This window comes from Syngnathus leptorhynchus, chromosome 3 (genome assembly GCF_054491065.1).
Source record: "Syngnathus leptorhynchus isolate UIUO chromosome 3, UIUO_Slep, whole genome shotgun sequence".
Classification (NCBI taxonomy): Eukaryota; Metazoa; Chordata; class Actinopteri; order Syngnathiformes; family Syngnathidae; genus Syngnathus; species Syngnathus leptorhynchus.
In genome coordinates this window covers 13,068,308-13,088,351 of record NC_141197.1, presented here as the reverse complement: position 1 = coordinate 13,088,351, position 20,044 = coordinate 13,068,308, and the positions used below count along the sequence as shown (strand labels likewise).

Genomic DNA, 20,044 nt, shown 5'->3' with positions numbered 1-20,044 from the left:
CAGACGTTGTTATTATAGCGACACACAAATTAAACCTGTAATTTGAGGGTGCATGAGGTGGAAATGAACTCCACTGCACACCATTTATTTTCCAGCTAGTTAAAGCCACACTCTTGTGCAATATTGCGCCCAACAGGCAATCTCAGGAACTGCTCTTAAAAGGCCGCAATTTTCCCTCAAACGCAAATAAAATAAAGTAAATAAGCATGCATGTACTTGCTTGTGCATGTGAGTTTCAATCATTTCCTGCCACTTTCAAGTTACCAAGTCAACACAAAACCATCATGATGTCATTAAGGAGTCATTAGTCATCCGGCAACATCCATTGTTATAATTATAGAGAGCCGGTAAAAATTGCTTACTCTTTACATAAAACCATGAAAACAATTTAGTTATTAGTGTTATCATTGTAGATGCCGTATAGAACTACAATACAGTACATTGCATCATATTGGGAGTTTTTTTCATTGTAACGTGAATATTGTAACTACCTCTCTGTGTGATGCAATGCAACTGTACACACAATTATTAGTATTGCATGAACACAGAATTTGGTGAACAAATCAAGCCTAGGACATGATGGCAATGGTGTAAAAATACATGTACGGCACATTTTCACATCAATTACAGTATTCTATAGTATAGATTCAAAATCTAATCAGCATTCTAGAAACAGCTAGCTCTAAGTATGATGCAGTGCAGTTCTTCACTAATGTAAGCTACAAGTGCAATAATGAACAGAGTCAACCTTTATTTCAGCGCTGGTCCAAATTGAGCATTTGAAAAGACTTATTGAAAAAACTCCTATTAGTTTGAGCCTAATGAAGTGTCGAGTGTGTATAATGCTCTACTTATGAACTCGGAATTGATGCAAGGAAAAAGGTCAAATTACACTCTGTCCCGAACCCCCAATGTTCCTTTACTTAAGATAAAATGCTCTAAAGTTCCCTGATGTCATTAGACACTCAGACCTTTAGCCTGCACCACACATGAAATCCTTTTTAAAGTTTCTTGAGATGACCGACATTTTGGGGGCACTGCAGGACGTCGAAGGAAGCAATGAAGAACGTTGCAGTAGCACAGACTGTACTAACTTGACGACATCGAGACAAAGTGAGTTTGCGCACACACCCATCCACTTCAATAATCAAGTACAGAAGCAAATCTATCAAATAAAACCATGAACACCGCAGACAAATGTAGTTCTGATGTCTCATATCTTGTTTCTGATCATCAACATCTGGACCGGCGAGTCCTGAGGGAGTTAGGTGAATGATGGCCCTAATGAGAACCAGAGTTCCTGTTCAAATACAAGCGAGCCCATTTTTCTCCCTTCATCTTTATACCTGCATTTTCTTTCCTTAATTTCCTGCAGCAATTGCCGTGTTTCCAAAAGTGGCCTCACTTGCCAGTTGTAGCCATATTTTCTGCTTTGAACTTCTATGAACTCTACACTCGCAAAACTTCCTCCTTCCTCCTCCTCCTCTTTCTTTATAAACTTTCGCTCGACACCACATCTGAGGAGCATGTGCTGGAGAGAACTCCCCCCATCGAGCCCCTTTAGTTTAAGACCAGGAGGTACGTCGGCCGGCGTGACACACAGTGAAGAGCCACAGGAAGGACCGGAGAAGATGAGAGCAGTAAAAGCGGCGTTATTGTACATAAAGAGGCAGTTTGAGTCGTTTTGAGAAAGCAAGAGAAGAAAAATAACTCAGAGGAGGAGGTAGAAAAGAGGTAGGAAAAGAAAAGAAAAGGGAGTCGAGCCAATTGGCATCATTTGAGTTATTCAGGCTCAGCTCAAAAATCTCTGTCCAGACTCAAAAACCGCCGAGGGCCTCTCGGTGCTGTCAGCACCGTGGATGGTCTGCGAGAGGGAGCATACAAGTCCACCCATGTGAGGATTTATCGCTGGGACTCACTTATGACACTGGACTTTGTTTTTCTTGCTGGGTCTATGCAGCCCGCAAACGAAATTCTTAATAGTAGCCAATATTGAGAGCCAAAGCTACTACAATGGGCCTGTAGAATGGAGTATGACATTGACTTCTACAAACACTTTGCTTGGCTCAGAAAGGTGAGCTACTTTCCTCGTGCACGTCCTCGTTTTATGCTACTCTTGCCTGCAAACTCACTTACGTAATTCCTTTGTTGTTGTGCTGTTGTTGTCTCTCTCTCTCTCTCTCACACACACACACCCACACACAAAGATGAATCTATGTGCATGTGAGTTTCAATCATTTCCTGCCACTTTCAAGTTACCAAGTCAACACAAAACCATCATGATGTCATTAAGGAGTCATTAGTCATCCGGCAACATCCATTGTTATAATTATAGAGAGCCGGTAGGAGGCACAGAAGACAACTTTTCACATAAGCACTCATTTATATTTGAAACGGAAATATTTTGCTTTACCAAAAATAAGTGGGACTTTCTGCAAGAAGAAAAATAACAATAAATAAATAAATACATATAAATAAATATAAATAAATAAATAAATAAAAATAAATAAATAAAAATAAATACATAAATAAATAAATAAATAAATAAATAAATAAATAAAATCTTGCATGACATCACTCAAGTTTTCTCCGAGATGAGGTTTGAATTTAAACACACAATTGTCGTTTTCTTAACCTTTTAGCAGTAGTTTTCTCATGCAAAGCATTTTGAATTTGCACTAAGACATTTTAAAAAAAAATACCATTTGCTGTAATTGTATGACTTGGGTGTAGTATTGTTGGACTTGTAGATTTTAGGGTGAGCGCACTAACTGTACTGTGTAGGTGTCTTGAGTTTTCCTAGTAAAAAACATTATGAAATGAGTTACTAAATGTGGTTTTAGTAGTGTGTATCAGCCTTGAAGGTAAGGTAGAATAAAATAAAATGAGCAACCAAGATAAACATCGTGTTTGCATTTGGGAATGAAAAAGCCTTTGGCTACACAACACTGCACAAAATATCTACTAAAATGATGCATGTTAAGATAAAATACACACATTTCAATGCCTCTCGGATAAGAGTTTGCTAAAGACCTTATTTTGGTTTCAAACAAAACTGTTGCAACCACTTGGGATTCTTGGCAAAAGCTCAAGGCTAAACTACATAATGTTTCCACAAGTGTGGTTTTGTGAACATTTCTGAGTAAATGTAGCTCATTGGGCTGCAATCATCCATTCCTTGCCATTGATCGCTCAAAAATATCCTTAAATACACAGGAAGCCCCGAGGCTTCATCCAAGTCCCCGCTAATCAGATGGAATAAAATATATTGAACAATTTGAATAGGATTAGAGGCAGTAAACCTCTTATAGGCGGAGGCAGGGAGCAGCTCTCCAAGTACAAATTTCTGCAAGTTGCTGCAGGCTCATTTAAGAAAACCAGATTTGACCTATTGGGTAACAGTTCGGTTTCATCAATGCAATAACATTTGACCCGTATGTTCCAAAGGTAAACCTCCAGTCATCAGACAACACTGAGTCTTATCAGGAGCGTTTATCACGTCTGGAAGGAGACAAAGAATCTCTCGTATTGCAGGTAAGTTGACTCCATTTATGCCTGCTACTCTTTCTAGTTTCACTTTTAGATTGCATCTTATTTAAACAAATGACCTGCTTGTCGTAGTAAGATTGAGTTGACTCAAAGCAGGTTAAAGGGTAGAGGTAGTCCAATGTGTCAGGCTGTAAATGTTGCATAACTGCTGCGTTTCCTTTCCAGCAGCGGGAACAAAGCGCTATAGTGTAGGTTTAGCACTATTACAACACAACAGTAGAGTGATGTGCAAAGATTGTAAGTTTTAGGAGCAGTTGAATAAGTGCATACCTCAGACAGGTTAAGGCGAGCAAGCAAGCAGTGTACTGCTGATGTGTGGGAAGAGTTTCCTTGTTTGTTTATTTAGTTCTCAGCTACAACAATCCTCTGGGAAATCAGCTCCAATTGAACGTTACAGAATGTGTTTTAGCTTGCATGATTCAAAACAATAGTCACACAAGGTCGCCATTGTGGAGTCTAAACTGCTGCCGCCTCGTTTCAGTTTTACAATCAACTTGTTAAAAACAATTCCAACAATGTTCAGGTCACTGAACTCTTGCAAGCTTGCTCTGTCATTACATGAAATATAGAGGTTGACATTCCAGCGCAAATGAACATTGTATGTTCACACAGTAGATGACACACGTGTCCTGTTGCAGTGTCCACAGTGTGTTTTGTTTGCTCATGCACACACAGGTGGGTGTGCTGACAGACCAGGTGGAAGCTCAGGAGGTAAAAATCAGTGATCTGCAGACTTCAGTGGTGGAGCATCGGCTCAAACTCAACGCCACAAAAGAGATGCTGCAGCAGGTACGCTTGCACTCTCCTTCCACTCATTTGGATTGACTTTTACCGCAACAGAAACTATTCCATAGACATTCTTTAACTAATGAATGATCTTCAAGATGACCCCAATGAGTCATTCATAAATCCCTACTGCAGATTCAGTCTGTTAATATACTCTTCTCCCTGGGAAGACATTCCTGTTGAAAATTCCACTCTATGGAGCTACGGATTACCTTGGAAACCAAAATATTTAGGATGCCCAGACTCATTCCGAGACGGTGTCAGTCACAGAGTCTCTCCCTGGTTTATGCTAGGCTCAACTGGTCTGTCTGGGCAGGTGATTAGAGTTGGAATAGCCACACCCCTAACCTTTAACCAAAACTGAGTCTGTGCATGCTCTCTCACTCTAATACAGAGAAGAGTGAAATAGAAAGGAACGCCAAGCCTGACTAATGGCTTAAGAAGGGAGGAAAAGCTGAAAAAGGTGGCGAAATGGGCGGGAGACCGGGTAGGGGTTGTACTTCTTGAAGAGAAAGAATCTTCCACTTGCAGTTATTTGCTTTTGACTTGATCTGTACAACTTATTTAACTCCAGTAAAGACAGCATGGAAAAGGATATATGACCTTTAAGCGTCATGAGCCTGGGAACTATTTGCGACTATGCATGAAGCACACTTTGCTCCGCTGCAGGCAGGCGTTAAAGTAGAAGGTAACTGTGTGTCAAATTTGATTGTACCTCTCTTCTTCTCATTGCCAACCTGTGGTATTACCGAATAATAAAATTCCATGGAACGAGTCTCATTGTTGATGATAAAATGCACTGTGTAGAGCTGTGCAGTGTATCAAAGGGCAGCCAGGACCGGTTTGCCTGGGACGTGGTCATTATGAGGCTTTGGACCTGAGCCGTAAATCTCTTCTTGGTGACAAAGCTCTAATATTTTCCACATGCCCTTGAAAAAGAAAGGCGGGTAGTTTCCAAAGTCAATGTTTCAAATATATTCTTGTCCACGTGGGCTTCAGATGCATATTTTTTGGCTTTGAATGATTTAACACCTGCTTGGAAAGAACAAAATTAGCACTCCATCTGCCTGCGTGGTCTCAAGGTTGAGACACTCACAGCATGGGCTTTGATTGGCAGCCGTTCAATCTGACAGCCTAATGACCAGTTTATGTCATTTTTCTGTTATTTTTCAGAATTTTTTGCATGTGTGAGCCCCCTCCCCCTGCTTTCTCGCCACCAATCCCGCTGTGTACTTTGAGTGAGCTGCGAAATAGGCATTATAAATAGTGGTCATGCGTTGTTTATATTTAGCCTCCTGAAAGCAGTGGGTTTGTCCACGGACACTGTTATTACAGAACTCAACTTGCTGTGCCTCATACCTAATGTCGCCTTTGTTAAGTGAGTGTCACATAGCACTGTATGCATTCTGCACTTGTATTTGCAGCATGTTTTTTTTTTTTTCTGCTCTGTGACAGGAGCTCCTGCATAGGACAACCTTAGAGCAGCAGAAGCTCAGTCTGAAGGGGGAGGTGTCCTACCTGAAGCTGAAGCTGACAGACATGGAGGAGAAACAGAGCCCCGGAGAAGAGAGGCAACATAAAGCAGAGGTAGGGCTTTTTAAATCATCCACTCATGAAAAGAAAATATCTGATGAAAATGAAAGTTATGTTCGTGAGGACGAGAGAGATTGTAATTTTCATTAGTTTTGAATCTTAAGGAGGTCATTGGGTTTTGAGAACTTCCTAATTGTAGACATTTTTGCAAACGTATGTGCGACAAAGAACTTTAGACCCTATTTTTATTGAGCCGTATTTTCAAGGAAGAGCGAGTTTAGCTTTAATCTCCTGGGACACTTCTGTTTGGAGAACCTTTGGAAATTGTAGCACAAGTCTGCCAAGAATGACAAGGCAACATACGGGAACCTGTACCGTACTGTGGACTTGAAGTCAGCTGCTGATTTTATGGAAGTCCATAAACACTCTCTGGACAGATGGGAAGGAACATTCACAAAAAGTTTGGCATGAATTGATGCATAGTAGCAGGAATACAAAGATCCTAGACGTTCAATTTTTGTTCTCATTTTCATTGCACATTTGCTTAAGACTGTTGTGTTGGATTACCAGTGGATGAACTTTTTGCTATGAAACTGAGAAGAAGTACAATTAGAGGCAGACAGAATGCTGTAACGTTACTGTCAAAACATGGCCAGTCAAAGGGCCTTTGTGTCCTCAGGTGAAAGGAGTTCAGCCATAGTAGAGCTGGCATGATGGACGGAGGAACACGTGTGAGGCTTCACAGCCCAGAAGATTTTGTTTCTGTGTGTTGGCAAATATTCACAAAGTAATTATGAAGAAAGGAAGCTCTTGAGGGGGGGGGACTCAATTTGTTCAAATGCTTGTGTTTGACATTGAAGCAGAAAAAACTGCGTAGTTGATGATGATAGCTGAGGGCCGCACTTCTTGTCAATGCACTTTCATTGTATGAATGTTTCCTTGCAACATATGTTTGGAATCAAGAGGGATGGAAAAAAAAGTTTCTTTAAACACTTGCATGTGCTTTTTACTACACAAACACAGCTTGAAGCCCCTCCACCCCACTCTAGTTTTGAACAAGTAAGCTTCGAGTTAAATTTAGCCATGGAGGGGCTTCAGATCATCTGTCATATTCTCTACACTGGACCCCATGCGAGACTTCCTCTGTCGACAGTCCCAGCATAACTTGGGTGCTGTTTACAACCCGCTCAGGCGATTCACTGGCATCATTTCTTTGAAAACATGGAGAAACTATTCAACCCCGTGACTATAGTAGGGCATCCTATTTGTGACGAAGCTTTGAAAGCTGATACGCTGGTCGAGTAATTCATTTCCACTGTTTTAAAATTGTAAAAATATGTCAAGCCAAAATGGGGCGATTTTGTCATATAATAATTCACCATAGCTTAGCTCGGTGAGCAACAAAAGGAGGTACAAGCATGCTTTCCTTTGTCTTTGGCTTTTGGGGGCCACCTTAGAAGAATGAGTGTCATTGATGGCAATGCCATTGAGGAAAAAATGTGATGACACCAGAATGGAATGTTTTGTCACATGGGCAAGTGGTACAGTGGATGTGTCACTGTCCAAACTCTTCAGCACAAAAGTCAGTAAGTCAGGTGTATTTATGTGAAGCACCTCACCTCCTGAGCAGTACTGTACCCTGGACTGGTTGCCAGTCAATTGAAAGGTAAACACAGACAAGGAACTACATTGAAAAAAATGACAGTGTTTTCACACCTTTTGACAATTTCAACAAACAAACTAAAATGGATGTTTTTCCAAAGTGGGAGGAGGCACGAGACCCTGGAGAGAACACTCAAACTTCATCCAAGAAGGCCTTAGCCAAGACTCAAATCCCAGCATTTTGACTGCAAGACAGATATGCTAACCACAACATACTGTGCTGTGCAATTATCAAATTAATATACATAATGAAAGGAAATCAAAATAACGTACGCTAAACCAGAACAAAATGGACATTGGTGAATGGATTAAAGCCAGTCTGTGTGGTTTGGCGAAATGACAAAGCAAGACTGAAGAAAGAAGTAGTTTTAAGGAAAAATGGAACAGTGTAGTTACCAAGAGTAGGTATATATATTTTTTTTTTTATAAATATAACTGAACTCTACCAGCAGACCTGGTGTGACATGTGACAATGTGTCATTCAAACAGTAATATGAACATAAATACAGATAAATGTATCTCCTTTGCTTTCCTCCCCTCTAAAACGCTCTTTCAATTTTTCTCTCTCCCACACTGCATCCGGCAGAGCGTTGTGAATTTCATTAGTGAGCTGCAGGAGCAGATGTGTAGATTTCAGAAGGAGATCAATAGCAAGATCCAGGAGAAAAAAGCCTCTGAGAATCCAGCTGACAACGGCTCACCAGCGCCATGCTCCGCCCACTCCTTGTCCCCCGAGGACGCCAACCCCTCATGTTACACGGGAGCAGAGGTGAAGCCCAAACTAGAGGACTCGGAGGATGCAGACGGGGTTGATGAGAGTAGCTCAGAAGCAGAGCAGATGCCACACAACCACGACGAGAGCGTACGCACAGTCTGATGCATGACTTGTGACATTGAGCACGGCATGCTTTGTCTCACATTGATGTGTTTATCCTTGAGTTCAGACTGAATCAAACACACACCGAACAGCAGTAGAGGTCATAAATCAAGAAACTTTATGGGCCTCATTCACTAATAAATGCGTTCCCGGCATGTTTTGCAGCATTCTTGTAAAGAGTTGCAGTAGAAAAGGCTCAATGTTGCTTTTTTATTGGCTTTTTTAATGAGTGTTGCTGTGATGTCTTTTAAGATGAAAGATCAAAAGGACCAGGGTTTTTATAGGTTGGGATTTGGTTTTCATTATAGCTTTTATTTTGTTTTGATTTGAAATGTTGTGAGTTCTAATTAGTTTTTCGAGCAGGTTTGATTGTTTGTTTTAGTATTAGATTTAGTATTTTTATTATGATTCAATAGTAGTGACTGGGTGCGAGTTTTGGTCGATAACAGCTTTTGAATGAATTTGCTTTACAATTTGTTGCAGGGTTTGGTGCGGGAGCTCAAGCTTCTAAAAGACAAAGTGCAACATTTGGAAGATGAGAAGTTGGAGTATGAGAAAAAACTCAAAGCATGCAAGGTAAAATATATAAGATAATCAGTTGGGCCAGGCAGTTAAGTGAGTCACTCATTTTATGTGCACACATTTAATTATGTTTTCTCAAAAACTATTTTAAATATGGTGTACCATGAAAAAAAGAGATGAAATGACTTCCCGCAATGCGTAACAGCTCCATTTTACTTTACTGCTGCATTTTTTTTTTTTCACTCTCACTCTTTGTACAGATTTTCTTTCTCAAACCATTATCACTATTCATACCATGTGTTAAATGGCTCAAACTTAAAAACTGAATGCCTTAAATGCTTTTAACAACAGTCTTATTGAGCTCAGGCTGTTTGGTGTGTTTCATTAGTGTTACTGGAAGACTTGTGTGTGTGAAACATACACAAGTAGACACATACTAGATTGCAGAACATCTTGTCTTCTGGTAAACTTAAGAATTTAAACTGTCGGTCTGTTAGGTGGAAATCAACAGCCTTCAGCAGCTTCTCCTGGGTAAGAATGCTGAGATTGAGAGCTTGCACACTCAGCTTTTAGCCAGACCTCCACGAGCCACTGAGAGCACTGAGAGAGGTGAGCAGAACATCCAGCCTTTGCTGTTATACCGATAAGAGCTAAATGTATTCAAATCGCCTAAAAATTTAAATAAAATCCTTGTAGCTGAACCATCACCTTAAATGATGTTAAGTTGGATGATGTAAAATGTATTTCTCTTCATTATAGACCAAGAGCTGCAAAGACTTAGAAGCAACATAAAATCCTTGGAAACAGCCAATGATGAAAAGGTAATTCTGCCTTCTCTATTCCTCTGTTAATCATGAAACAAAATGTGGTAATCTCATACAGTCTAGAATCCAGACTCTAGATCATCACCAGGAAGGCATCGCTAGACATTCTAAAAGTTGAACACAGACACCACCCTCCATCCAATTATAGACACCATTGCTTTTGTATTCTTCTTCGTGGGGAATCGTGGACTTTAAAGACTTGCAGGCGTGGGTCTACATGTGGCAGGGCTGGTAAAACACACACGCGTACACGCCCCAAGGCCAACTCAGTCAAAGCCACACTTAAGTAGGCCTCGATCTGCCAAGCCTAATTTGGGAGAGCGCGGCAGTAAGAGAGCCACGACGAAGCCAAGCTCGGGCACCACTTCAAAAAAGGCACACGCTGCAGCTGCTCACCACAACCGAGTCGGTCCGATGTTTGTCCCCTCCCCAAATGCTCTTTTCATGTCGACCATATGTCGAAAAGGCCATTGGTGTGGCCTAGTGGTCAGGGGCAGCAGGAAGCAGCATCTGTGTGTTTCTTATGCTAAGATAAAAATCTTAATGGATTTAGTTGACCTTGAACACTCTTTCATTTCTATTTCTGTAGGACCAGCACATTGAAGAGCTCACTCTGCTCTTAAACCAGTGCAAGCAATTCAGAGATCTGACACACATCACAAGGCAAGGTAATCAAGCTTCATCCTCCTCGTTGACTATGATTTTTCCAATCAAAGCCAACCATGATTGGAGATACGGAAAGCTCAATACAAAGCAAATAAATTCTACTTTGTTGTTGTAGCCCCACCTGCTGGCCATTCAATGTCCAATGGGAGGACAAATTCCAGTAGCAGTGAGGAAGAGGAGCAAGGTCTGAGGAAGAATGCGGATTCTAGCAGTGCAAAGTCTGAGGATCTCAAGTCTGATGTGGGTAAAAAATAAACTGCCTCATTTTTTTCTTGTAGGAGAAAAAACTTGGAATGCAAATGTTTATGATTTTATTTTACATGATTTAGGTTTCCACAAATAGTGCCTCCTCTCATCAAACATCAATTTTGTCTCAGAAGGACAGTGATTGCAGGTATTTCAAGAAGTATCACACCAATGATAGTAAATCTATGGCATCGTTACTTTTCTGCTCATAATGTTGCTGATGTCTTTTCAGACCAGAGACACAAACATCAGCAAGTAGCATTGCGGATTTATCACCCGGTCAGACACAAAAGGTATTTCTATTGCTTTTTAACTTCTCATACACATACACAAACTTTGGACAATATACCCGCCCCATGTGTCAGGCCAGAAAATTGACAGATTCTTTTCAGATTTTTTCTGTGAATTTCTTTCCACAGAAAATTGTGCTTTGCGTATTTTGCGATTTTAATTCCACATATTCCCCTTCCTCTATTGGGAACAAAAAAAAAATATTCATCAGTGTTTTCTTAAGAATTTGGGGCTTTTTGTGAAAACCCCGGAAAAATGTTTTCCGGGCCCCCTGAATTGTCTTTCCCCCTCTATGTTCCCCCAAAGAACAAATCCTAGCTCCGCCAGTGCTCAAGGATCGGCATAATCAGTCGGGTTCCATGGATTACACTCTGGACTGGCGGAAAGGGAATAACTGCAATTTTGAGAAATAGTTTGAGTGAGAATAGAGTCCAAAACAGTAGCAATGATTCCACCCTTCCACCCTAATTTGTCCGAGGCGGATTGGTAAATCAGGAACAGTCTCAACTATGCCCTTTTCTGTTCCAGCATGAATCTATTTCTGGTCCAATGCCGGATACACAAATATACTCAACTGGGCTGAGTATCTTTAAACTCAAGGAGTTGGTTTGTTCTTTTTCAATGGCTAAGTGCCTGAATGACCCACCCAGAGTCCCCAACCATCTGCTGTTCCGATCATTTTACGATGATGTCATCAAACTAAATATTCACGAGTGGGAGTCAGACCCTTAGTGACCCTTGACCGCACAAAATGTTGTTCTGGATGGACAAAAATTCCCACAAACACACTGCAACATCTGGTTGAAAGTATTCCCAAAAGAGTGGAGGCTGTGAAGCAGGGGTTTGGCGCTCATGTTTTTGTATTTGTGTCATTATCACTTCCCGTAACAGTAGTGAACATACTTTCATAGAACCATATCCACTCCAAACAGCGCTATTTGCAGCAAATAGGGACCGAGCCCTGCCACATTCAGCAAATAAATGAGGGTCATTGTTCTAAAAATGTTTGGAATAGTTCAACTGGATATACTGTAGTATGCCACAAACTATGATCCCAAATCAGTTTGATATAGTTTCAGTACTGACACAAAAGGTCAAATTCTTCATCTTATGTCCTTGACACTAATTACTAGTTTCCCATTTAGCCAGGGGTTAGAAGTCACATAAGTTAAAAAAAAATATATATATATGACGGATGAATTTCACGTCTGTTGCTTATGACCGCATAGCATGTGCACATCTAGTGCAATTAGATATGTCGTGTCAGTTAACCATTTGTTTGTATCTTGGGTGGGGACTTGAAACAGAGGGATACCAGGAGTCCAATGCTGCCTGTCCGCTCGTCCTCTACAGAGAGCGGCACGGAGCTCCAAAGTGAACGCTCTCCAGATGACAGTGAAGACGGAGACTCAAGCCAAAGTAAATATATTAACAATATTATATTACCAGACAGAACTTATATTCAGAGCAAGCCGCTCCCCTGTAACCAGAGGGACTACTACTTTTGATCTTCAGTAATTGCAGGGACTTCAGACTGGGAAGAATCAGGGAATGGATACTTTTTCTTTTTTTTTATCTCCCTAAGCAAACACACCCTTTCCTCTTTTCTGATGACCGCACATAGCCCAGCTCCACCCACCACTGACCATTATAACTCACCCCAATTGATATTCCTGCTTACAAAAATAAAACATACACTTTAGATTCAAAACATGAGCTTTGTATATATAGTACAGTTAATGTAGTACAAACCTGTAGCCATTATTAGTCCTCAAATTGCAATACGGTATACTATTACAAAATTGCATTAATCATGATTCATGCTGATATATTTTATAACTTTTTTTCAGCAAAGTCAGAGAAAGCAAAGAACAGCCCCGGGACAAACAGCCCACCAGGCCAGAGAAATGTGGGGTCGCCGGAATACATGAAGACAAACCGGAGCCTCAGGAGACTTTGGGGAAAGTGGGTGTGGCAAATGTGTAACACGTACATATGGGAAAATAATTATTCATCAAGTGATAATGATTCGAGCAGCTCATATCAGACAGGGACAGTTTTTTAATGTGTGTCAGTTAAATAGGCCAAAGTGAGATTGTAATTTCATTCATTCGTTGGATCATCCAACGAAGTCCGTAAAAGCAGCTCATATCACTCCAATTTAGAATTTTAACATTCTTCACTACTTAGACTTCGAAGAACAAATTCTGGAGGAAGCAATGCAGAGGATCCAGATACTGGTCCTTTTAGAAGAGGCGGGTTCCGAGCAACAGCGGGACCGAGACTGACCCGTACCCCGGAATCTCCTGCCTCTGTACGGTAAGTGTCCGCAACATAAGAGCCATGAGTGGATACTTTTTGTTGTTTAAAATAAACCCAAACATTGTCATATTTTTTTTAAATGAAGTACTCTACAGTACTTGTTATTTCAAATTGTAATTAATGTGCTGAATTGCTCCTATTTCTCTGCCAGCGACATGAATCTCCCGTTCAGCCAGTGGAGCAAGGAGCAGGTGTGTGGCTGGTTGGAGGACTATGGGCTGGGCCACTACGTCAACCTCACAAGGCAGTGGGTTGAATGTGGCCAGACGCTACTTTCTGCCACGCCTCAGGATCTTGAAAAGGTTAGAACGGAAAAAAAAAAAAAACCCAGATGACTAAAATAATTGCCTTGAGATGACAAAACTAAAATAACCTTGAGGCAGTTTCAACTAAAATCATGGTTGTGCTGATGTTACCCTTCATCACAACAAACACACACCACACACTCACACAGTACATTGTGGAGACAGCAATTATTCATATAATTAGTAGTTAAAGAGTTTCTACATTAATAAGAATCCAAACACTAAAAACATGAGAATGAAATGTTCTTTTTAACCTCAGGAGATGGGAATGAAGCATCCTCTGCACAGGAAGAAACTGCAGTTGGCATTGAAGGCATTCACCAATAAAACGACAGAGAAGTCATCGGAGCTGGATCATATCTGGGTCACCCGTAAGTCTTATCTAAACTCAAAAGGCAAAACTTGACACTTACACTTGACTCTCATAGGATGGCTGGATGATATCGGCTTGCCTCAGTATAAAGACCAGTTCCATGAAGCCCGTGTGGACGGCCGCATGATACAATACCTCACAGTGGTAAGTCATGGTGAACGCTCAATTCCCAATTTGAACATTCGAGCTCATGATGCCTTTTCAAATTTCCTAGAATGACCTCTTGAGCCTAAAGGTGACAAGTCAACTTCATCATCTCAGCATCAAATGTGCCATCCATGTCCTCCATGCTAACAAGTTCAACCCTCACTGCCTCAGACGCAGGCCTGGGGAAGACGTAAGCATGTTCTAATTATGGAATGTGTTATTATTATAGTATGTGTTGTCAAATTTGTATGTATGAATCTCAATTTAAAGAACCATGCAAGGTGTTAAGTGATTTCTCCACGTTTCATAACTTGTGCTGCATCTTTCTCAGTGGACATGACAGCAATAGCCCACAAGATGGCGACAAATACATTTCTATTATTGCTACTTCTGACAGCAGCTATACATTTACATATATCAGTAAGAGCTTTGTGGTAGCCAGCATGACCTCAACTCTGTCATACCTTTTGGGATGAAATGTGACAGCAATTATAAAGTAGGCCCGCTAACCTCTGGACATTATTGAGGGTGACACCACAAACATGTTTTAACATCTGATTGAAAAATCTTCAAAAAGAATGGAAGCTGTAGGGGAGATATTCTTTTCACGTTTAGGTATAATCTTGCCACTTGCTTTCTAAGTTTGCTTTTCTTGCATACGATGAAAAACAAGTGCGTATTCTACAAAACCTGAAGTATCTCTTGTTATTGTCCTTCAGAAACAACCTTCCCCTTCTGAGGTAGTGCAGTGGTCAAACCACCGGGTGATGGAGTGGCTTCGAGCAGTTGACCTTGCAGAGTATGCACCTAATCTACGGGGCAGTGGTGTCCACGGTGGACTAATTGTGAGTAATTCTTATTTTATGACGCAGGCATGGAGGATCAAATTTAGTGAAATAAAACACACTTGACAATATCCATTATTGTAGATCTTGGAGCCTCGCTTCAGCGCAGAGACTTTGGCCTTGCTCCTAAATATTCCCCCGCAGAAAACATTGCTCCGTCGCCATTTAGCCACAGCCTTCTCTACCCTGGTGGGGACTCAGGCCACACAGGAGAAGAGAGAGTATGGCAATGCTACAGGCCATGTGCCCCTCACGACTACATCTAAAGTGAAGGTAAGGGTCAAAGTAAAAAGAAACAATTACATAATCGAACCTGTGTCTTATCATATGATAATTTTTCATAATTGTCTTGACAGTGTGACCATATTATTTAGTAAATCAGGAATTCCACATAATACTGTATATTCTATAAGAAATTGATCTAAAATGTGTTTATTACAGCCCAAGAAACTTGGCTTCACCCAGTTTAGTCACCTTAGGAAGAGGAAACCCGACGAATCTGCAGACTACATCTGCCCTGTAGAGGGTGGATTGCTGACTGTGAACGGGATTTCAAGGACGCACTCCGCAGCACTCAAGGGTATCAGTCCCAACTTGGACAGACAACCCAAGAAGCTCGAGCACGACGAGGGCAAGTCATGGCGGACTAACACAAACAATTGCTAAGAGAATCATAGTGGTTAGCTTCACAAGAAATCCCCCAAATTGCATTGCTGGACAATCATGTATTTATGAATCACAAAATCTATGAATATATTATCTATGAAATGAATGTGTAAAGTGAAAAGTGCATTCCTTTTACGTTTTTTCCAAATATTCCATATGCTTTAAGATCCTTTTGAAGGTGTGGATGTATATCTTTAGATATGATGCTTTATTCATATTCTACAAATGAGTTCACGGAGCACTTTTGCATCGGACATTTGTGAACATGGCTTTTTCAAAATGACAAATGCAAACACCGGCTTGTTACTACCCAAGAAGCTTTGCCTTAATTCCCATATAACTAACGCTTTAAAGGCCTTACCAAAATATTTTGAGAAGAAAAAAGTATTTACCTCAGAACCGATATTTCTCCTTGTGTACTTTCATCCATGTACTGTTGTAAATAATAAATTATTGCTCTGTTGTTTTATTGGTTCCAATTAGTGTTAGTTGTGGCTGTGAGTGTTGATTACAATATATTAACAATGCAAGGTCAATACGGCACAAGACTGCAGCATTGGAGCAAAAGAGATTTTTTTATTTTTATTTTTTTTATTTTTTTTCAATAGCCTTTTTTAAAATTTATTGGATTTTAAATTGTTTAAATTGTTGGATTTTACACCTGGCCATTACAGTAACAGGAAGAGAAACTAGTCCTTCAAATGTGCTGTTGCCCCAGGTGCAACATTTCCAAAGAAAAACATATCTAGTAGTAATAATTGAAGTAGGAGTCATAAATCATCACATCACAACTGCAGCGGACACGCTGACATCGTCTGCCTTGCTCCCCCAGCCGCTACCTGTTTAAGAGTCCTTGTCAGTCATTGCCAAAGACAGCTATGTAGTCTCCAGGGAAGAGTCGGGGCATTTTTCTTCCTCCTTAGACTAACATTAGCGTGTATGCGTGTTTGTAAATTGACAGAGTGACATATGTTGCAAAAACACGCTGACTCAAGAAAGCTTATTTTGGCTTGCTTTTGCATTGCGCCACCAATTATATGAGAAATAACACAAATGAGACATTGAAAAAATTGCTGTGCAACTCTTGACAACTTGAGATTTCTAGGGACCAAAACGACACTCGGAAGAGAGAATAACTTACGTGCAACCTGCACTGTGTCACTCTTGACATTGTCATGCCATTTTAATTGCTATGTACTTCAGTACTTAATTATGTTAAGTGGAAAAAGTTTGACGTCATCTTGATTTCAGTCAGTACAATATTTATCATGTACATTCTACCATCAGCAGATGTCAGTGTTGACCGTGAATCCACTTCCCGTCATAAAGCCAAGCAATGAACCGTCTCATTTGATGATTTTGTTTGGATTGAAACAGTGTCCCTCATGGTACTTTTACTCTATATATTTATACACTTTTGTTTAGTGTGTCTTAGTTAAAATAAAGGCATCAATTATGTGTCAGCATGGGAGGGCGTCTACTCACTTGTACCATTTTTGCCCTCAAATTAGACTTAATTGCACAAATGGTGGCCTGCTTTTTACATCCTAATAAATCTGTACTGCTAATGTCTCATATTATTCCTGCATCCACTCCCTTGCACCTATGTATTCTATGGATGTATGGAGATGCTGGCATTGTTTATGTGTATCTCGGCTAATTTCACTAATGTGACTCAGCCCCCGCTATCTGACAGCTTAACAGCTATTATTTGTGTCACTCTCTCTCATAACACTTAGTAGTAAATTGCTGCACGCACAAGACAGCACTATGAGTGACATTTTACCTTGCAGTATGATATCTATTGTCTTAATTAAGTGAAAGCGATTGTGGCATTTATTGTTTTCTAAGGCACTCGCTAATGGTAGTGTGAGCGGGGGAAGTGATGAGTAAATCATCACGGTTTACAATACATAAATATTTTGTAAAGCATTTGCTAATGATTACACATTAGCCTCTGTTGTGACTGTCAATCTATGGGAATAAATCAATATTAAATACCTGGTCATGGATGAGCCAATTCTTTATTTACGCTCGATCACTTTTGTGCTAAAGTGATGGGAATAAAAAGTAACAGCAAAGCTTCACTTATGAATATGATAAACCTTTCAGTCAGCCCCCACCAGCAACTTGTATGTCTTAAGTAGAGTCTAATCATACTTTTTCTATGATGTCATCGCTTGTTCTTGTCATTAATTTGCCACCAGCTTGCTACTTTGAAGAACATATTCCATGGAAGGGCGTTGCATGTGTTGCATACTCCCCACCCAGACACTAAAGCAGGATCTCTCCCGCAGCACACCAGTTTGTTCTGACAGGCCCGCCACAACGATGACGGCCATCACTCTGATGAGGCCTAGCAGTGTGCGAGCCGACTCTGACGTGCCGTCAAAACGAGCAGCCGGACGTCAGCGTGGACCTTTTTCTGCCCCGTTGAACTTCAGGCCGGCCACCCTTAATGTTTTGATTCATATGGATCAGATGGAGAGTTGCAATAGATAGTCAATAATTAAGGGACTATAAATGTAATTGAAATAAATTATCTTAGCCTTAACCATGCCCCTGCTGTCATTTTGAGTAATTCACACATTTGAGAATCCCCAAAACCTTACAAAGATTGAGAATTAGGTGAACCCTTTTGTTATTGTATTTATTATTTCGACTCTACTCCAGATCAAACTGAAAATACATCCAAAAACGTAGAACGTCAAAGGCATTTGGGGGATGTAAAACACGCACGGGTGAAGTCTCAACCGTCCAAAAGGTTGTCGCAGCCGCCAAAACTATCAGAAAAGTGCTGAAACACAAAACAGTTTCGATGTCAAATGAAAGGAAGCGATTTGGTTTCCTGGGGGCATCATCACGTTTGATCAAGACTGACATGCATCACCAGAGGCTTTCATGTCCAATGAGAGCACCTGTCCCACTCTCTGAAAGTGGACAGAGGCATGCCATTGCAAATAACATTTCACATGCACTGCAAAGCCTCAGTAGACACAGTGGGAGTGCATACGTATCACACAGTTGTAAAAATGCAGGAAATATTTCAAGGGAGTTGTGTGAATTAAGAGAATTGAAGTATATTGAGATATAGACAAAATGTGTGGCCATATTAGGTTTTAAAGTTATTTTCTTCTGACATCTGTTTTTTTTTTTTCCAGTAAAGAGAAATTTCACTAATCTTGCTGACAGTTTCAGATGTCACTTCAATCCTTGTCAGAGCCGTCAGTGGCTACTCCGATTAAAAGCCTGATTGGAATATAAATGTTTCATCTACACACCTCATTTACAATATTCTGATCAAGAATTTATTCAGAACGAGAGGAGTGGTTTATGTCAATTGATAATCCAATCGGCGCACACTTATTCTGACATTTCGTGACAAACCGCCATTACTGGGTATGTCTGTAGCTGTCATGATTAATATCTTTTCACTGACTTTCCATTTATTTATTTTCTGCCACTGGTAGGTTTTCTCAATGTCAGCCACCTTCTTAATTTTCCAGCAATACGTGTGGTGCATGTGCTTGTCTTTTCTTGACAGCCCATCTGGCTCCTTGTCCTTACTGGGCTTCTTTTGCCTGAGAAATTCTCTTAGCAGGTCCCTGATTCCCATTCTCGAAGTATTTTTGGAAGTCTGTTGCTTTTCTTCAGGATAATGCCCCCTCGTCCTCTCCTCTTGCCGATAAGATGACTCTTGAATGTAAGAATGCAAGCTATAAATTGTTTTTCGACTGGGTCTCACCACTATTATAAATATTTTATTTGGCCTTTACTTTGGATGAGACAATATTATGGAAATGGACAAATAGTCAGAGGTAAGTGGTGTAAGTAGCAGATCTTTGTGGGCAAAGATCCCAGTATGTAAACATGCATATAGTCCATTTTAACCCCCTACTGATTCTGAGTCTGTGAGTCCCTCACTGAACCTTCACAAATCATGCTGAAGGCGACACCAGAAGTTGGATTGCAGCCATTGTTAAAAAAAAATTCTCATTTTGGCTCCTGTCGGTGTCACAAGTTTCGACAATTGTGTTATAAATTACTTGCGGGCTTATAAAGACAAAGTGGTTGGACCTCTGGGAGGCAAAACCCTTTTGTAAGTGATCTTGCAGTGATATTGTTGAGGATGCAAAAGTACAATGACTTTAGAGGTACATATTTCTTCAAAACGGTCTAACTCTGAACCATACAACCCCAGGGACTTCAACTTCAGAATTTCTGTGATATGCGCACTACGGCTTGGTATACTGTGTGTTCAGAGGGGCAGTTCTTCCTTTGTGCTATCAACCTTTGTTTGATGGCACAAAGTGCAGGGGCAATACAATGGAGGGCTATTTACAATAAGTGTGTGCGTGAGTCTGTGTGTGCGTGAGTCTGTGCGTGCGTGCGTGTTTGTGTGTGTGTGCGTGTGTGCGTGGCAGTGTGTG

At 40.6% G+C, this 20,044-nt stretch overlaps 1 protein-coding gene across 4 annotated transcripts; it reads left to right on the top strand.

Moving 5' to 3' along the window:
- The first annotated feature begins 1,541 nt into the window (after window positions 1–1,541).
- On the top strand, window positions 1,542–16,380 carry ppfibp2a (PPFIA binding protein 2a). 4 transcript variants are annotated; one of them, XM_085908156.1, is made up of 22 exons: window positions 1,542–2,074; window positions 3,448–3,534; window positions 4,225–4,338; window positions 5,791–5,922; window positions 8,117–8,299; window positions 8,891–8,983; window positions 9,427–9,538; window positions 9,689–9,750; window positions 10,343–10,421; window positions 10,535–10,659; window positions 10,749–10,813; window positions 10,898–10,958; window positions 12,264–12,375; window positions 12,807–12,921; window positions 13,147–13,275; window positions 13,430–13,580; window positions 13,843–13,954; window positions 14,012–14,100; window positions 14,171–14,293; window positions 14,823–14,948; window positions 15,033–15,221; window positions 15,390–16,380. In XM_085908156.1, the coding sequence occupies exons 1-22, from the start codon at window positions 2,027–2,029 to the stop codon at window positions 15,612–15,614; spliced, it is 2,532 nt and encodes an 843-aa protein (XP_085764282.1). In that variant the 5' UTR covers window positions 1,542–2,026; the 3' UTR covers window positions 15,615–16,380. The 4 variants fall into 4 exon arrangements, with proteins under 4 accessions (XP_085764282.1, XP_085764283.1, XP_085764285.1 ...); XM_085908157.1 differs by lacking the exon at window positions 8,117–8,299 and having other exon boundaries at window positions 1,543–2,074; window positions 15,390–16,378; XM_085908159.1 differs by lacking the exons at window positions 1,542–2,074; window positions 3,448–3,534; window positions 4,225–4,338 and adding an exon at window positions 4,730–4,822 and having other exon boundaries at window positions 15,390–16,377.
- Window positions 16,381–20,044: the final 3,664 nt, after the last annotated feature.